Here is a 20,241-nt window from a genome sequence, read left to right as displayed (position 1 = left end):
AAACAGTGTTTTCTGGAGAAAAAAATGGTTGAAACCACTGTTGGGTTAAAATTATGGTGTGGTAAACCACAGTTTTAACCCAACAGTGGTTTCACCCACTGTTTTCTCCACAAAACAACAGTGGGTTAAAACAGTGTTTTTAAAAGGGTTAGTCAACAAAGGTTAAAAAGGGGTTAGTCAACAGAGGTTAAAAGGGTTAGTCAACAGAGGTTAGAACGGATTAGTCAACAGGGGTTAAATGAGGGTTAGTCAAAAAAGGTTAAAAAGGGTTAGTCAACAAAGATTGGAAAGGGGTTAGTCAACAGAGGTTAAAAGGGTTAGAACAGATTAGTCAACAAAGGTTAAAAAAGGGTTAGTCAACAGAGGTTAAAAGGGTTAGTCAACAACGGTTAAAAAGGGGTTAGTCAACAGAGGTTAAAATGGTTAGTGAACAGAGGTTAGAACAGATTAGTCAACATAGGTTAAAAGAGGGTTAGTCAACAGATGTTAGAACAGATTAGTCAACAGAGGTTAAAAGAGAGTTAGTCAACAGAGGTTAAAAAGGTTAGTCAACAGAGGTTAAAAATGGGTTAGTCAACAGAGGTTAAAAGGGTTAGTCAACAGATGTTAAAAAGGTTAGTCAACAGAAGTTAAGAATGGGTTAGTCAACAGAGGTTTAAAGGGTTAGTCAACAGAGGTTAAAAGAGGGTTAGTCAACAAAGGTTAAAAGGGTTAGTTAATAAAGGTTAAAAAGAGGTTAGTGAACAGAGGTTAAAAGGGTTAGCCAACAGAGGTCAGAACGGCTTAGTCAACAGAGGTTAAAAGAGGGTTAGTCAACAGAGGTTAAAAGGGTTAGTCAACAGAGGTTAAAAAGGGGTTAGTCAACCGAGGTTAAAAGAGTTAGTCAACAGAGGTTAAAAGGGATCAGGCAACAAAGGTTAAAAGAGTTAGTTAACAGAGGTTAGCAGGTGGTTGAGTTAGTTGGACAGTTGGCTGGATGTTAATTGTTAGTTGAGAGGTAGTTAGAGGATGTTAGTTGTTAGTTGGAATGTGAGGGTATAAAAGGAATGATTGTAATAGCGTAGGGTATGTTTTGAAATAATAAGAAATTCTCAGCTACGCCAATCTCTGTATAACCACCATTGATTCATAGATGATTAGGCATACTATTTTTTAAGACACGTCTGCCATAGAATTTAGTCTCACCAAAGACGTGTCGAAAAGGAATTCAAACAGCCATCACAGATTTACTATAACAAAAAAAAACGAACAAATCGCTGTAAGTATATCTTCCACCCACCAAATCTCAAGTGCCTTATCCGCATTCATATTTATATATATGCCATCATGTAATTTTTAAAATTTATGACACGTGAATATATTTAGAGCTGTAATTATAATCTCAGTGAATGCTTGAACCACACGTGAATATATCTGGGATATCTGAGATATATGCAAGCATTCAAAATTTGGTGGGTCTGAGCTATGTTTGAGATATCTTGGGTCGGGCATTATTTGAGTTATATATTACCCGACAGAAAGTGTTATTCTTATTTGTCTCAACAGTTGTATTGCACATGTAACTCAGCAGATGGCACCTGTTAGTATGAATCCAATGATCCGGGCATTACTTAAGTTATATGTTATTCTTATATGTTAGTATGAATCCAATGATCCAGATAACGGTTCCATCTTTGTTTCAGCAGATGGCACCTGCACCATGGTTTCCACCAATACCACCTGTAACTTGCAGTTTTTGGAATGCCACAAATGTGCAAGGTTTCCTAAAAGAACTCCATAACACTCTTGATCTTGAAGAAGCAATGTGAGTATATAATAATCATTTCTAAAGCGAACTGTTCTACTTTTAGTGTGATAGATCTTTAAGATTTAGGGTTTCTTGTAGGGAGAAACAGTTGGAGATGTTTATTGCAATGAAAGGTATATTACTGGTGCTAATTTTTTATTTTATTATCTGATGTTTAGCATTGCTAACAGTTATCAAGTCCCATTCAATCTAAACTTTTCAACTCAAGCATGAGCCTAATATATTTGTAAGTATTGCATTAGCTTCAATAAATTATTTAAATCTTTATTTGGTTGAGTTGGATATATACATATATATGCACAAAAACTCTTTTCATGTACATAGCTTCCAAACTAAATGCTTTCTAAAGACTAAAATGATCCCAGGAATTTTAGGAAGACGATCCAAGTTAGTCGCTTTGATTTCTATATTTTGACTTACCAACTTTGACTTTGACTCGCAGCATATAAGGGTTGTTCAATATAAAATTCCAGACCATGTTCACTTATCTGAAGACTGTAGACATCTTCTTTCTCGTATATTCGTTGCCAATCCATCCAAAGTATGTATACTTAATACTTTCTATTTTCACATCAAGATTCGCACAGAGATGTTAACATTTGTATTTGTCTTCGTTCCAGAGGATCACCCTAAAGGAAATTAAAAGTCATCTGTGAATTCTAAAGAACTTACGGTGAGAACTAATAGAATCCACAAAGGTTGCGTATTACAGGAAGGAAAACCCGACGTTTTCTAAAAACCACCCGTGTTTGCACACGGGTCATACCGCTAGTACTAATAAAAGAATGAAGTTAATGCCAAATGGCATTCTCTCATTTCATTTACTTGTATCAAATTCCATGTGGCATTCTCTTATTTAATTTATTTATATATTAGATTAATACTATAAATGTATTAAATTAATCTCTAAAACTATTAATATATAATATTGTAGGATTGTGTTAGACTCGAACGAGTCGTTCAGAGGAGTTTTTGTCAATTACAGGTGCGGAAAACAAGTAATCAACGTAGAAACAGCTTGCAAATCACTTTAAACACCTTTCTGTATTGATTTATAACAGTTTACATCCAAATCTCGATCCGGCAGCACTTCGGTACGAGTTACAGGTCTTGTCTATGTGGTTCGCTCAAATGGCACCTATATATAGGCCATGAGGTTCGCTTGAATGAACATGCTGAATAAGCGAACCTCCAAGTTGACTAATAAGCGAAACTATATATGACAAATAAGCGAACCTACTCATATGTCCCTTGGAGCGAACCTATCTCTTAACACACATACAATATCCTGTTTTCTCGAATAATGCGCCCTAATCTAACACTCTAAAACTAAGACTCGATCCAAGACGAAGTCGACAGATGTAGTGCACCAACAAATATAACATATTTAATAATATATAAATATAAATGATTATTATACATTATCTCTCACACCCTGATATTTCCACGTATTACCGGTGGGGAGTATCGTGACGTAGTTGATATCATCATAGACAATTAACACAGTTATAGCACATCGGAAGTCTTGGAATATAAAATATTATTACAAACCCAAATGTCTGAAAACAACAAAGTATTTATTATAGACGAGCTTGTAATATCGAATCCTCATGAGGATCATTACAGAATGTATAAAATGAAGTTTAGCAGAAAATAAGGCATCTTTAAGGATTTGCAAGATCCTCTATTTCGACACCGAGCAACTCCCAGCCTATTGCGAGTAGTACCTGTCACTTAGTCTTTGGAAAAATACGTCAGTTTTCACTGGTAAATACAATTAACCAACTCATTTGAAAAGAGTTTATAAGAATTGATTTAAGTGCATAAAGCATAAACCATTTATAACTTGGGACAATTATTTAAGATAATCTTGTATATCGATTTATATGTTTGTCATACAATTGGGGCCGGTTTGGAAGCCGATCATGATTAACCGACTCACCACTTATAGAACCCACAAAAGAGTTGTCCCCAACATGTGGGTTATTTAGCATTTTGCATATGTCAGGTGTATGCCTACACCCCGTGCATAGGTCGTGGCCATTTTCAAATGAAATGAGCCGAGGATATCTAGGACATGGTCGTATTAACCCCCAATGCTTATGTTATCAAACAAAACAGATTAAAACAAGTTATGCAATTTTATTAATCACAATCCGATTAAATGATTTCATACCCAACCAAGTGGTATTATTATAATACCATATCCCAAGCCCGTATAAGAGAAAAGTTAAAAGTATTTATCTGAGCTAATACTTGATTCTCAGCAAAATAACTCAGTCGAATCCATCTATCTAAATGCAGGTAGCTTTTACTGGGTGGCTCTAGTCTAGAGTGATGGTAATATATAACCAATTCAGAATGCTAACGGCCTTATTTAAGTCATTGACTTAGACCGGCTAGCTTAAAGAATCTAAAGCGGTACGATACGCTAGATTAAGCGATGACCAGAATAGAATGTAATTTAGACCCAACAAGTACGAAGACTTGTATAATATAGGTAAACTAAGTACATTCTGAATTTTGAAGTATAAACGATAAGGTTAAACCCGTTTCGTCAAACTTACGTAAACTAGTTACATAAACCGATCCGAACGCGTAAATGCATAACGGGTAACAAAATGAATCATATATAAGTCCCATATGTTATTATGCTTAGAATATGTTAATACATCAGTAGGGTGTTAGCATATATGCCCAAAAAGTATTTAAAACCAATTTAAGTCCCGTAAGGGCATTTTGGTCATTTTAATGTTTACAAAAGAGATTTTATAATAAACTGAGGTTCTGGTCTTTAGTAATCAGTAAAAATATTAATTTTATCACATTACATCAGTAAGATATTATACATATGTGAATTTTACCATTTATGACCAAACTATGCCCCGAAAGGGTATTTTGGTCATTTCACATATGCTTTCAATGACATTTTTGGAAGTCTGAGTTCATGACTTATACTTACTGTAATAATATTAAAATTTATTTAAAAATTCAGTAGGTAACAAGTTTTAGGTGTTAAATATGGTTTAAAACCATACTATGCACCTAATTAGCGTAAAATCGCTAATTGACGATAATTATGGATGTTTATGTAAATCTGAGATTTTGATCAGTATTAAATGCTTAAAATAATTTATTTAATATATAAGATCAGTAGAAAAAGGTTTGGCATTCATATCATTTGTTAATCTCATTTTATGCTTAAAAAGGGTATTATCGTCATTTACCGAATAACACAAGAACTCAATGATACGATCAGATTATAATCTGATCAAAAATCTCAAAAATCCTTAAAAATAATATCTTAACAGTAGGTAATGAGTTTTGGGTCAAAATCCAAGTTTAAACATGCCTTATGCAAGATATCGCAATTTAATAAATAAAAAGCTTCTATTTACGATATCGAGCATAACTCCTGTTTGAGACCAAGAACTGATGTGAAATTTTCGGAACATATACATATATATATATATATATCTATATCAGTAACAAAGGTTTTTGTCCTCTCACATTTCTAAAATCTTGTTTATATGTCAAAAGGACAAAATGGGCATTTATAAGCATATTAACGGGGATTAGCATATAATTCAAACTACTAAGGATCAAGTAATATAACCTTAGGGGGTTATACTGAAACATAATACGGTCATAACGGAAGCTTAAAACATAAAGGAATTAAGCTAGATTGGGTCAGAACTGAAAGTCAAGCAAAAGTCAAACTTTTACGACTTTCGGTTGCGAACCGACCCTAAACTCAGAATTGTCGGGTTGAACATGCTTAGACATGTTCTAATAATAATTACCAAGTTATTAGAGTGTTAAAATATAATTTATAACCTCTGTATTATTGGTTTAGTTATTTATTTAGAATTCTGCCAAGTTTGACTTTTTAACTAAATAGTTTGACCCGACAATTAGCTAAGCAAACAAAGTAACTAGGAGGCGCCCTTTTAAGGGTTAATCACCTACCTAACTATGGTCACATAACCACATTCATCTCGAACAGTGACTGTACCATTTAAGTTCAAACCGAAGGTCAAAGTTAATTTACGATAACTTGACTTTTCGGTTTTTAAATTATGAAACTGAACTAATGAGGGGGCTAAGACACTTACATAGGGTTCTGGCTATCTTTTCTACTAAAAAGAGTTCCCAATCAGATCAGAAAGCTCCAGGTTTGAGAGATATAGAGAAAGAATGAAAATGGTGCCATGAAATGAATGAACTTAGGCCTATATATAGTTTTTGGATATAATTTGGATCAAGAAAAGTGTTGAGGGACATCATAGGATCGCTACAGGTGTTATGACAGCTGTTCACCATGATTTGGAGCCCAATAAATCGATTCTAATTGGCTGGAAGTTAATATGAGTGATGAACAAGCAAGAAACAAAAATAAAAAAATTTCTGTTGCAGACCTGGGCCTCGCGGCCCGCGTAGGATGGTGGCCCAGGCCTTCGCGGCCCGCCACACTCTCAGTCCAGCGACGAAGTTTGGAAATTTACTAGTTTGGACCTTGTCTTTCTTTGGTGCCATCTTTAACTTTCTTTCTTGTCATTTTTGGCACCAAAATTTCATATAAACATATCTATTGTTAATATAAGGTACAATATCATTAGTGATCAGTCTTAGGCATGCCAGGGAGTACGATCAAGCATTGCGGAGTTCCCGGTTTCTTTAAGATGTCACTCGAAGCGTAGTTTCGCATGTTTACGTTTTTAGTCCTTTTAGCGCACAAAGTTGTGCGTAATATCATTTATTGATATCAAAGCCTTCTAAGGCCCATACTAGGCATTCCCGAGCGTATGATTATCTATCTTTAATGCTTCGGGTTCGTTAAAAGGTCTTTTAGAGGTATATTAAACGTGTTGACACTTTCAACCCTTCGTTGCGCAAACTTTCAAATAATTACGCAAACGACTCATCTCGTCCAACAAGTGGCTCATTTGAGAATATGGACACCGTATAAGGTCACTTAGAGGCTTAGTTTAAGCATGTTGACACTTTCAGTCCTTCTATAATCAAGATTTTCATTTTTTGACAAAATTAATCCCTCATAGTCAATGTTTGACTTTATTAGGGTTACATTATCCCAATTTATTTTTGCGTCAATTTCTTAAACTTTATTTTTTAATGTTTATATGGATTTTGTCTTTGTTTTCTTTTTTTAATTAAAATATTTAAATTATAACATATAAATAATTAAATGAGTATTTAAATTAAATTAATATTATATTAGTATATTAGATTAATCTCTAATACTATTAGTTGTTGATATATCTATTAATATATAAATATAAATAATTGTTATACATTATCCCAATTTATGTTTGCGTTAATTTCTTTAACTTTATTTTTTGAAGATTACATAGATTTTGTGTTCGTTCTCGTTTTTTGATTAAAATATTTAAATTATAAAAAAGATAAATAATTAAATGAGTATGTAAATTAAATTAATAAATAATTAAATAAGTATTTAAATTAAATTTTATAAAATTCTTAACTTATATTTTAATTTATGATCCATAATAATTAAGTTATTTCTAATTATTGTAGATGATATTTATATAGCATGTTGAGTTTACATCTGATCAGTGGAATAAACGAACGGATCGGATTTAATTTGCTTTAGTTATTAACAATATTACTGAAATCCCCTGTGCGATTTGGCGGGAATTCAATTTCGATCGATATCGGTTTAGTTCATTATGGTAATAACACTCTGTATAACAACAGAAAAAAAACCAAAGAAATAAAGTCGTTAAACTTCATAGTATAAAAAATTTGTGGTCATTAAAAAATGTATATACTTTAATGTTCTTGTCACAGAAACATAAAAGAAGAGATATATTATATTAAAGTGAAAACCATTAAATAAGTTTATGCTCGAGATGATGTTTAACATTTGGCAGTACTAGCATATTATTCATGTTAGTGTTTTATTTCAAATTATTTATAATTAAAGTTGTCTAAACCTTAAGTTTTGACTTATGTTTTTAATAATAATTAGCAATAATTATCTGTTATATATTGGTCTTTTAATCTGTGTAAATTTATTTCAAAATTATTATATTTTTCTCTAAATTTCAAAGAAAAAACTTTGACATTTTCTTAATTATGAGTAGTTTTAAGCAATTTTTATATGATATTTTATCATCTCTTTAGCATATTAAGATATTTTATTTATTAAACCCATGTAATACATCGGTCTATAACCTAGTAATATTAATAAAATCGAGATCTATGATTCATAATCCTTTAGCATCGTGTATACATTTAATTAGTTGGTTGCCTCTGAATCGAATTGAGTGCAAAGTTAAACAAAAAAATTACAAACTTAAGTGCTGCAATATTAAGTGAATGCAATATCACATTTGAATCCAAACTTAAAAAAATAAATAAATAATAATAAAGAAGTACTGGGAGGAGCTGAAAGTAGAGATCATGGATATGATGAAGCAGTTTTTCAACCATGGTTCAATTCACCATACATGTAGCTCGTCGTTTATCTCGCTTATTCCAAAGGTAAACGACCCGTTGGTATTTTCCGACTTTCATCCAATATCGTTAATAGGGGTCGTTAACAAAATAATATCCAAAGTTTTGGCAAATCGGCTGAAAAAGGTTTTAAATAGTGTAATCTCGAGCTCCCAGTCAGCTTTTATTTCTGGTAGAAACATAATAGATGAGCCATTGATAATAAATGAGATTGTGGGGTGGACGAAAAAAGCGAAAAAAAAGATTTTTGTATTTAAAGCGGACATCGAAAAAACCTATGATACGTTAATTGGAAGTTCTCATATCCATTTTAACACATATGGGCTTCCCTTCTAAGTGGAAGAATTGGATAATGGGGATTTTATTCACTGGGAGAGGACCGATTCTTGTAAACGGGGCACCAACGGGGGAGTTTCAATACAAAAGAGGATTGCGACAAGCGGACCCACTCTCCCCATTCCTATTTGTAATTGCTATGGAGGCTCTACATGTTATGATGATGAAGGCTAAATCAAACGGAATCTTCTCGGGAGTAAAGCTACCAGGGGAGGATTTGACGATAACACATTTATTATTTGCGGACGACTCAATTTTTGTTGGGAAATGGGATGAAAATAACATACAAAATCTGAAAAGGATCTTAAGATGTTATTACTTTGTGTCCGGTTTAAAAGTAAACCCATCAAAAAGCCAACTATTCGGTGTTGGTGTGGACGAGGAGGAAGTTATTGCAAAGGCTACAAGTTTTGGCTTCAAACCAGGTAAATTTCTGTTCATTTATTTGGGTTTAAAAGTAGGCGCGAATATGAATCGTATAAACAATTGGAAGGAAGCCATGGACACATTTAATAGGAGATTATCAAACTGGAAAGCAAAATTATTATCTTTTGTCGGTCGGGTAATTCTTATAAAATCTGTCCTCGGTAGCTTACCAAATTACTACCTATCTTTATATAAATGTCCGGTCGCCGTTATAAAAATTCTAGAAGGAATTAGGAGAAAATTTTTATGGGGAGGAAGTAGTTCGAACAAAAAAATGAGATGGGTTAAATGGGAGAAAATTGTAGCGGAAAAAAGATTTGGAGGGCTTGGGGTTGGAAGTATCAGGGACCTTAATTTAGCATTAATAGTTAAATGGTGGTGGAGATTGAAAATGGAGCCGAATCAATTATGGGTGAAAGTAATAAATGCAATACATAAAAATAAGAAAAGAATAATTGTGATACCAGTGAAGAAAGAACAAACAGGGATATGGAATTCAATTGCTGGAATAGGAAAAGATACGGTCAAGAAGGGAGTGGAGATTCAAAAATATCTTAAAGGTAAAATAGGAGTCGGCGACAAAACTATGTTTTGGGTAGACAATTGGCTAGGTGACAAACCTTTAAGAGAAAAGTACCATTTGGTTTATCAACTAGTAAAAAACAAAAAGGTCCAAAGTGAAAGAATGTTACAGGCGGATTGAGGGTGGCTTGGTGAAGATTACCTATTTCGGATCCGGAAATACAGCAAATGGAGCTTCTAAAGGAAAGTTTAAACCAAGTAGTATTATCGGATGCAAGTGATAGCTGGATATGGGAAGGAGAGGGCAACGAGACATGCACGGTTAAAAGAGTTAGAAGTGCACTGTCAAGGAACATCAACTTAAACGAACCAGCGGACGACTATTTCAGAACAACTGGGCTGCACAAAAATGTGGTATGTTTGTATGGAGAGCTCTAAAAGGAAGAATACCGACAACAACCAATTAAGGGAAAGAGGTATACCGATACCGTCGGGAATATGTAAAGTCTGCAATCGGGAGGAAGAAACACCGAACCACGCTTTAGTAAAGTGCAGGATAACGGAAGATGTATGGGATCAAGTCGGAGTATGGGTAAAAGCACCAACGGCTACAAAACGGAAAACACTCGGTGAGATTTTCAACTCGTTAAACGACTATAACTGGCCGAAGGCAAAGAAAAAAGCGGTACATGCAATCTTTTTATTGGCAACTTGGGTAATTTGGAAGAACCGGAACGAGAAGGTATTTAGAACAACAAATGGCGAGGTATTTAAAATGATTGAAGAAATTAAAGAAGAGTCTTTCCAATGGATGAAATATAAAACAAAGGTGCCACCGATTTCATGGGAGAATTGGATCTATTTTTCATGGTGAAGTAAATGAAGTATGATTGTTTATGTATTTCAATTTTGTTTTATAATGTAGTTGTACTGTTGGATCCATAGCACCTTGCTATGGTCATTTGGTTTGGTTAATAAAACTTTCGTATTGCTATTCAAAAAAAATAATAAATAATAATAAGTATATATCACATATTGACAAGTAATTTTTAAACTCATCAATTCAAACCCATCATCAGCCCATAGACCTGATCCTTGTTCTATTTATTTTGACATTCTGTTTCCATTCAAGCTTCTTCGATTCATGGAAGTTTGCTGTTATAAATAAGAAGTCAATTTCAACCCATCAATCAATTATTCACTGAATGTTCAATTAATTGCATATAAAAACTCAAAAATGTTTTGCCTAAGACTATACGGTATGGGGACCGTCACCCACCCGTTCCCACTGGGCGCCGTTCCAAACACCATCACCCCTCCCTCGTCTTCGTCGTCTCCGTCGAGTAGGAGACATTGGGGACGATCCGCATGAAGACAAAAGTTTCCCCCTTTTCAATGTTTTTTTGACCGTTTGAAATTAAAAAAATATTAATTTTCTTTATTTTAAAAAATCGGCTACAAATTCAAAACCTACACCAAAACCTTCAAATTTTTATATAAGGTCGTGCGGTATGGTGGGGCGGGAGTTTAGGCTTGGGTTGGGGCATTGGTTGACATGTGGAACCGGGTGGCAGACATGGGAAACCCACTACAACACACGGTATGGTGGGCGGGGGTTTGGTGGGCTTGTGGGCTGACCAGCTGGGCTGACCCGCTGGGCAGACCCAATAACACAAATTTACTTTTTTTAATAATTTTAAATAAAGAAAATTACAAAAAAAGAAGATTACAAAAAAAAAAAATTTCCTAACTTTTATATTTGTTTTTTATCTCTTCTCTCAACGCCAAGACTATTTCTAACTCGTCACCCTGCAGGTGATCAATCGGCTGGGATAGAATTTTCAAATCATCCCGTCTTTGTTTCAGGGCATCTCTAGCGGCATCTCTAGCTTCTTAGCTCTTACGTATTTCGGCCCTTTGTTGTTGGAATACGTTGAATGTATCCAACTTGCATGAAATGTCATCCAACTGGTCGTTGTATATTCCCCTACGCGAGCCAGAACTCTCAGCTGAAGGCGACGCCGTTTGTTTTTGAGCACGCCTTCTTGAGGCATTTCTTCCATGCTCAGGCAGGTTTGGGCTTGGCGAATCATCCAAAAGGTCCTCAAACTCTTGATCTCGTGCATCAGATTGGGCTTGGGATGAGGCCCTTGACCTTTTGGAAGACGAGTTAGCTTCGCTACCAATGGGGACAGTCGACCACTTTGGATGGAATTTACAAATCTCCCAACAATGCATGAAACGGAAGTCGGCCTTCATATTTGACTTATATCCGACCAGTGCATTTGTCAAAATGTCGGCTTCGGTTTCACCACTTTTAGGGTTTTGCTTTGCTTTATTTAAACACCCACTAAATTTTGTAAGTTGGGTGCTTATTTCGGTCCACTTTGAGGATGTCACACCCCGATTTCCACGTGTATCACCGGTGGGCCCGGTGGGGATTACCGTGACGTAGTTGGCAACAATATAGTCAAACCACAATATATAAATGCACAGCGGAAGCATAAAGATAAATATAATTCAACCATTTACTGTAATATCCAAATGTATCACAAGTAGTTGAATAATATCCACAGGATGGATCAAAATAAATAAAAATGTTGTTCAACAGATAAGACATCAAGCTTGCGAGACTTCTTAATGATGCTATGGAGCTAATGCCAGCCAATTACGTGTAGTACCTGCTGTAACACCCCAACCCGGAAGGGCTGACGTGTCACAATAACGGTAACATAAACAAAAGTCATAATTCCATTTATTTATTTGATAGGATACAACCACACGACTATTAAAATTTAGATCAATATACAAGCGGAGACATTCATCTTAATTAACTAACATCTTCAGATTTATTCCTAGGCTTTATTCTTCTCTCTTTTCCCCTCCCAAAGTAACCTGTGGACCTGTATATACAAAAAGTTTACGGAATGAGCCGAATGCTCAGTACGGAATTTTAGGCTCAAATAACAAATAACGCTTTATATGAAATCTTATCCGGATGGAACTTTATGCGGAAATGATACGATGCAAGAACAAAATTTCATAATCATATCTTACGGATGTACCCATGAGCAAACTTAAAACGTGACAATACACAGGTAGCTACTCCTGCATAATTATCACATGAGATGGCGAATTGGCATACCCGTTATCCACCTCCTTATACTTATACTTAAATCCTAGGATCGATCCATACGCCTCCTAATAGCCTTATGTACCACACTTGTACTTAAGAGACGCCGTGAACTGATCTCTCTGTCACGGATGGAGCACATGATGTTGATGCCACAACAACATGCTCGTGGGACACTCCACGAGAAGCGATACTCAGGGTATCAGAGTACAAATGGTCTTATTCACATAACTTATAAAACTTATTTTCATAATAAAACGGAACATATATTGGAACATGCGATAATGAGTATAACAACATAATACTATCGCATGACATGAAAGTTAAATCAAATGATAGGAATCGAACGGACTGTCAAATGAATCGATAATCAAAGACGTGAGGAGTTTTTAACAGATATAGTAATTTAGTGGTTTTTATAACAATTTGAATATGAAGCAATAAAGAGTGGGGTAAGGATCCGTACCTTAATAATTCCAAAATGAATCTACCTTGTGCTAATGTTTTAGATTTATACGGGCAGAGTTTAGACTACTGATTAATCTTTTAACCTAATTTAAATAACATGCACACAAACTAGGTTAGTAACTTAATACAGCATTTACGTCAATTCACGAGATTAAACCTTCACAACAATTAACAAGTGCAATACTTCAACTCATTTATCGAATTATCGACAAACGACAAAGTATAAAACTTAATAATTCGATCGGATTCACAACGAATAACAGAGCATAGTCCGAATTCGAACAGCACTCAAATATTCAAGTCGAAATCACGATGAACAATAAAGTATAAGCTCAATTTGAGCAGCACTCGGACAATCGTCGGATAGTTATAATCGATCGGACGTTGAATCGTAATAGCGATCGAGTTATTACCCTGATTGCGGCAGCGTTTCGAGATTAGTGTGTGTTTGTGTAGTAATTGAACTATAACTCAGCGTATATTGTGAGTTTTTCCGTCGATTTTGTGCCAGAAATCAAGTCCCAGACCCGACTATTTATAGCTGGAAAATAGTCTCCTTCGCGCCACGCGAAAGAGACTTGTGTACCCGTCGCGTGGCGCGACGGGTCTACTTTCTAGCCTAGGTTGCTTCGTGTCTAAGTAGCTTAGCTGAGTCAAAAATCTGGTCCAATTGAATTTAAACAACGTTTCTAAGTAGATAAACATCCAGCCGGGGTTTATCCCCCCTGAGTTTTAGGGGCCCTGATCCTGATTTCGATTGTTTTGAAAATTTTAGGGTTAGTGCAGAATTACTTGGGTGTCTTAATTAGGGTTTTCTTAGTGGTTAATGATTTTAAATTTATGGGCATTACAACTATTACCCCCTTAAAAGAAATTTCGTCCTCGAAATTTTTTCAAATGAGAATATAACCTATTGCATAAGTAACAGAAACGAAACTTTTCTAGCAGGGTTACTAACTTTTTATAATCAGAAACTTCTAACCACACATGTGTATCTGAAATTCATAACTAAGGTCATGACTATACTGGTCAATTATCTTATATATGTGCCTTAATGGTCCTTTTATAACTTATCTTAATAAAATATCTTACCATACGAAAACTCAATAGAGACTTACAGATACTTAGAGTGACTATTAGTACTTGACATTTCCTACATAGATATACTTAGTCATAGCTAAAATATCTTCTCATAAGGTAAAGCATAAATGAACATATATCAAATAGCAAGATTTACCGTTACTCGACTAAAATTCTATTGCGGGAATAGATTAGGGTATAGAGAACGAATTGATTCTTCAGATTCCCATGTTGCTTCGTGTTCGGAGTGATTTTTCCAAAGGATTTTAACAAACGGAATTACTTTCCTACGCAAAACCCTTTCTTGTCGATCTAAGATGGCTTCTGGTTCCTCTTCGTAGGACAAATCTTCGTGAATCGTAAGTAACGGATAACTAATGACGTGGAGTGGATGATAATTATATCCTCTTAAAGAGGATACATGAAAAACGTTATGAACGTGAGAGAGTTGAGGCGGTAAAGCCAGTCGATATGACACTTCTCCAATTCTTTCAAGGATTTCAAATGGACCGATGAAACGGGGACTAAGTTTCCCTTTAATTCCAAATCTACGAACACCACGCCAAGGTGATACCTTTAAGAATACGTGGTCACCAATTTTAAATTCGAGGGGTCGTCTATCTTGATCTGCATAGCTCTTTTGTCTACTCTGAGCATCTTTCAGTTTTTCTCGGGCTATAGTGACTTTTTCATTTGTAATCTGAACTAATTCTGGCCCTTCAATAATCTTTTCTCCGACTTCATCCCAGCATATGGGTGCGCGACATTTCCGACCGTACAAAAGCTCAAAAGGTGCCATGCCAATACTTGCTTGCCAACTATTGTTGTAAGCGAACTCAACAAGACATAAATATTCATCCCAGTTTCCAGACCATTCAAGTGCGCATGCTCGGAGCATGTCTTCCAAGGTCTGAATCGTGCATTCTGACTGTCCATCTGTTTGTGGATGGAAAGCCGTACTAAACTTTAGTTGTGTCCCCCAAGCTGCCTGAAAACCTTTCCAAAATCGTGAGGTGAAACGTGGATCTCTATCGGAAACAATGGAGGATGGTGTGCCATGGAGTCGAATAATTTCTTGAAGAAATATTTCGGATAACTTATTAACCGAAAATCCTTGCTGAATTGGTAGAAAATGTGCTGACTTTGATAACCTATCGACAACAACCCATACAACATCATTTTTCTTGAATGTCTTAGGTAAGCCAGTAACAAAATCCATTGTGATTTCATCCCACTTCCATATGGGAATATCCAATGGCTGTAACAGACCGCTTGCTCGTTTGTGTTCAATTTTCACTTGTTGGCAAGTGAGACATTTACTTACGTATCGAGCAACGTCTTCCTTCATGCCATTCCACCAGAAGTTCTGTCTTAAATCTCTATACATCTTGGTAGATCCTGGGTGAATCGAAAATGGTGAGCTGTGAGCTTCGGCTAACAATGACTCACGAAGAGTGGAGTCATCGGGTACACAAAGTCTTTTGCCGCACCAAATCACCCCCTGATGGTCTATACTAAATTCAGATTGCTTACCCACCTTGAGATTTTGCACAATTGCCCAAAGTTCTCCATCTTGCTTTTGTGCTTCTTTGATCCGGGATATGAGGTTGGGTTCAATCTGCATTCTAGCTAGATATCCATCAGATTTACTAATCTGAAGCCAAATTTCCATCCTTTCGAGATCTCTCCTAATATGAGGTTGAATTTGTAGGCAAGATATAGTCCCGGAGTTCTTTCGGCTTAATGCGTCAGCTACAACATTGGCTTTGCCTGGATGGTATTGAATATTTGCGTCATAATCTTTTAAAAGTTCTAACCACCTTCTTTGCCTCATATTTAGCTCCTTCTGCGTAAATATATACTTGAGGCTCTTGTGGTCGGTAAAGATGTCGCAACTTTCACCATACAGATAATGTCGCCAAATCTTAAGTGCAAAGACGACTGCGGCTAATTCTAAATCATGTGTAGGATAGTTAACTTCATAAGGCTTCAACTGACGGGAGGCATAAGCGATAACCTTCCCATGTTGCATTAGCACACAACCTAATCCTTTCTTTGAGGCATCACTGTAGACTTGGTAACCTCCTGATCCAGAAGGGAGAGCGAGTATCGGAGAGGATACGAGTCGTTTCTTTAATTCTTCAAAGCTTTTCTCTTGTTCCTCATTCCATGAGTACTTCACCCCTTTCCTTAGGAGTTTTGTGAGTGGTAAAGCAATTACCGAGAATCTTTCAACAAATCTTCGGTAATAGCCAGCAAGACCCAAGAAACTTCGTATTTCGGTAACAGAAGTGGGTCTTGGCCATTTTGTAATAGCTTCAACCTTTGTTGGGTCTACCATAATTCCCTCTGCTGATATGACATGACCTAGAAATGACACTTGGCTAAGCCAAAAGTCACATTTGGAAAACTTCGCGTACAACTTCTCATGCCGCAAGGTTCCAAGTACTATATGTAGATGTGCTTCATGCTCTTCGCGACTCTTAGAATATACCAGAATGTCATCGATAAAAACAATAACGAATTTGTCTAGGAATTTGTGAAATACGCGATTCATCAAATCCATAAAGACTGCGGGTGCATTAGTTAGCCCAAAGGGCATAACCAAAAATTCGTAATGACCATATCGAGTACGAAAAGCGGTCTTGGGAACATCATCATTCTTAACCTTTAGCTGATTGTACCCAGGCCTCAGGTCGATTTTTGAGAAGAACTGAGCCCCTTGAAGTTGATCAAAGAGATCATCAATGCGAGGCAGAGGATACTGATTACGAATAGTAATCTTGTTCAGCTCTCGGTAGTCAATACATAAACGCATACTACCGTCTTTCTTCTTTACAAATAAGACCGGAGCACCCCAAGGTGAAACACTGGGTCTTATGAATCCTAAATCTAATAATTCTTGCAATTGTTCCTTCAACTCCTTAAGTTCCATCGGGGCCATACGGTATGGAGCTTTAGAAATAGGTTCGGCACCAGGGATCAAGTCGATGGTGAATTCTAACTGACGGTCGGGTGGTAATCCCGGGAGTTCATCCGGAAATACATCAGGATATTCACGAACAACGGAGTGGCTATCGATACTCTTAACACTAGCAGAAGTATCCTTAATCGATGCTATGTATCCAGCACAGCCGTTTGATATAGATTTTCGAGCCTTAAGTGCAGAGATAATTTTGAGAGATTTATGGGCTTGAGTTCCCTGATATATAATATCAGGATGATGAGGATCATCGAAAATAACTCGGCGAGAATGACAATCTATAGTTACACGATGTCTAGACAACCAATCTATTCCTAGAATAACATCAAAGTCACACATATGTATTGGAAATAGGTCTGCCTTACACACAATAGATTCAATACGGATCGGACAATCTTTATATACGTAAGTGATTACGGATGAAGTTCCTATGGGAGTGGAAATGGTGAAAGTGTGATCTAAGAGAGTTGGTCTTATCGAAAGATACTTAGTAAACGAGTGGGATACTAAAGAATGGGTGGCTCCTGTATCGAATAACACATAGATACTACGTTCACCAATCTGAAGGGTTCCAGATACAGTACCTGGAATATTAGCAGCGTCAGTAGCAGAAAGTGCGAAAATTCTTCCTCCAACATTGGGTTGATTATTCTTCTTAGTATCTTTCTTAGGACATTCCTTGATCATGTGTCCAGTTTGGCCACATCTAAAGCATGCTCCTGTACTTCGGTGACATATGCCCTGATGTCTCTTACCACAAGTATTACATAGAGGATATGTAATTTGATTCGGGTTTACTTGTTGATTCAGTGGTTGAGCTCTAATAGGTTCTGCATACAACTGAATCTGGTTTTGAGCAGGCTTCGGGTTTTGAAGTCTAGGTTGCCATGGACGTGCTTGATTTCCAGAGTTTTGATTTCCTTGCACTTTACGATCTTGATGCTGTGGCGTAATGGATGATTGGCCGATTTCTTGCTTAAATTGGCCTTCTCTATTTCTCTTCTTATTATCCCCAGTTCGAGATAGGAATTCTTTCCTTTCGAATTCAAAAGTTTTGATTGCATCAGCAACTTTGGTGATATCCTTAAATTTCATGTACATGATCGATTTCCGAATTCGATCATTAACTGCCCACTTGCATTTTTCTGCCTGGACTTCTGCTGATCCTGCAACATCTCCTACAATACTAGCCAACCTTGAAAATCGAGTAATGAACTCAGAGGCTGGTTCATCACTCCCTTGTCGAATTATTGCATACTCCCTGATATAAGCTTCTTTATCAGCGGTCGAAAAATACTTATCGTAAAAGATATTACGAAAGTCGACCCATGAAAGATTAGCGTCAAAATCATCCCCTCCTTTGACTTGCTTATATCCTTCCCACCAAGTTTGTGCGTCATCTTCCAATTTGTAGGTAGCTAGTCTAACTTTGTATTGCTCCGGAACTCCAAGAACTCCGAAGATCTTTTCAACATGAGCTATCCAGTTTCTTGCTTCGACTGGATTAGTAGCGTGACTAAAGGATTTCGGCTTTTGTTTTTGGAATTTACTAATCCATATGTCTATACTATAAGTAATATTGTTAGTGGTATTCTCACGAGTTTCACCACCAGAGATTGGATTAGTGCTAGTGCGTTCTGGATGAAGAGTTTGTTGAATAACGGCCTCAGCTGTTTGAGCAACCAGGTTTGGAAGCAACCCAGCAACAGCCTGGTTGATAGCATTAATTATGTTTGGATCAACTGGAGTCTCATTCGAAGAAGTGTTGTTACGTTCATGGTTAGTACGAGTATTCCTACGTGGCGGACGACGAGGAGGCATCTATAAGAATAGACATAGGAATTAAACCAAATAAGAGATCAAGTTGAATCCTATAGATATCTACCCATTCCTCACAGGTCTTAATTACTATCTTCAAGTTTTCTACAGGAAAGAGCCTTTGCTCTGATACCATAGCTGTAACACCCCAACCCGGAAGGGCTGACGTGTCACAATAACGGTAACATAAACAAAAGTCATAATTCCATTTATTTATTTGATAGGATACAACCACACGACTATTAAAATTTAGATTAATATACAAGCGGAGACATTCATCTTAATTAACTAACATCTTCAGATTTATTCCTAGGCTTTATTCTTCTCTCTTTTCCCCTCCCAAAGTAACCTGTGGACCTGTATATACAAAAAGTTTACGGAATGAGCCGAATGCTCAGTACGGAATTTTAGGCTCAAATAACAAATAACGCTTTATATGAAATCTTATCCGGATGGAACTTTATGCGGAAATGATACGATGCAAGAACAAAATTTCATAATCATATCTTACGGACGTACCCATGAGCAAACTTAAAACGTGACAATACACAGGTAGCTACTCCTGCATAATTATCACATGAGATGGCGAATTGGCATACCCGTTATCCACCTCCTTATACTTATACTTAAATCCTAGGATCGATCCATACCCCTCCTAATAGCCTTATGTACCACACTTGTACTTAAGAGACGCCGTGAACTGATCTCTCCGTCACGGATGGAGCACATGATGTTGATGCCACAACATGCTCATGGGACACTCCACGAGAAGCGATACTCAGGGTATCAGAGTACAAATGGTCTTATTCACATAACTTATAAAACTTATTTTCATAATAAAACGGAACATATATTGGAACATGCGATAATGAGTATAACAACATAATACTATCGCATGACATGAAAGTTAAATCAAATGATAGGAATCGGACGGACTGTCAAATGAATCGATAATCAAAGACGTGAGGAGTTTTAAACAGATATAGTAATTTAGTGGTTTTTATAACAATTTGAATATGAAGCAATAAAGAGTGGGGTAAGGATCCGTACCTTAATATTTCCAAAATGAATCTACCTTGTGCTAATGTTTTAGATTTATACGGGCAGAGTTTAGACTACTGATTAATCTTTTAACCTAATTTAAATAACATGCACACAAACTAGGTTAGT

At 36.3% G+C, this 20,241-nt stretch overlaps 2 protein-coding genes and 1 long non-coding RNA gene across 3 annotated transcripts; 2 read left to right on the top strand and 1 right to left on the bottom strand.

Moving 5' to 3' along the window:
* Window positions 1–1,507: 1,507 nt before the first annotated feature.
* On the top strand, window positions 1,508–2,836 carry LOC118490641. Its single transcript, XR_004889736.1, has 3 exons — window positions 1,508–2,033; window positions 2,250–2,348; window positions 2,428–2,836. It is a non-coding gene; the product is annotated as an uncharacterized LOC118490641 (long non-coding RNA).
* Window positions 2,837–9,998: 7,162 nt separating this feature from the next.
* LOC110933828 lies at window positions 9,999–10,463 on the top strand. Its single transcript, XM_022177033.1, has one exon. The coding sequence runs from the start codon at window positions 9,999–10,001 to the stop codon at window positions 10,461–10,463; it is 465 nt and encodes a 154-aa protein (XP_022032725.1).
* Window positions 10,464–14,445: 3,982 nt separating this feature from the next.
* Window positions 14,446–19,031, bottom strand: LOC118490479. The gene is made up of 6 exons (XM_035988140.1): window positions 19,026–19,031; window positions 18,804–18,963; window positions 17,140–18,698; window positions 16,027–16,932; window positions 15,167–15,258; window positions 14,446–14,677 (listed from the first exon to the last, which is right to left on the bottom strand). The coding sequence occupies exons 1-6, from the start codon at window positions 19,029–19,031 to the stop codon at window positions 14,446–14,448; spliced, it is 2,955 nt and encodes a 984-aa protein (XP_035844033.1).
* Window positions 19,032–20,241: the final 1,210 nt, after the last annotated feature.

The sequence above is a fragment of the Helianthus annuus genome, chromosome 3 (genome assembly GCF_002127325.2).
Source record: "Helianthus annuus cultivar XRQ/B chromosome 3, HanXRQr2.0-SUNRISE, whole genome shotgun sequence".
Lineage (NCBI taxonomy): Eukaryota > Viridiplantae > Streptophyta > Magnoliopsida > Asterales > Asteraceae > Helianthus > Helianthus annuus.
Note: the sequence above shows the minus strand (reverse complement) of the source record. Positions and strands in the feature narration are given on the sequence as shown.

Coding starts and splice junctions, on each gene's coding strand:
- LOC110933828 (XM_022177033.1), top strand. CDS start 9,999: ATGTGGTATGTTTGTATGGAGAGCTCTAAAAGGAAGAATACCGACAAC.
- LOC118490479 (XM_035988140.1), bottom strand. Junction 16,933..17,139: donor TAGGATTCATAAGACCCAGT/GTTTCACCTTGG, acceptor CTAAAGGTTAAG/AATGATGATGTTCCCAAGAC. Junction 15,259..16,026: donor ATCCAGGCAAAGCCAATGTT/GTAGCTGACGCA, acceptor AAAGGTTTTCAG/GCAGCTTGGGGGACACAACT.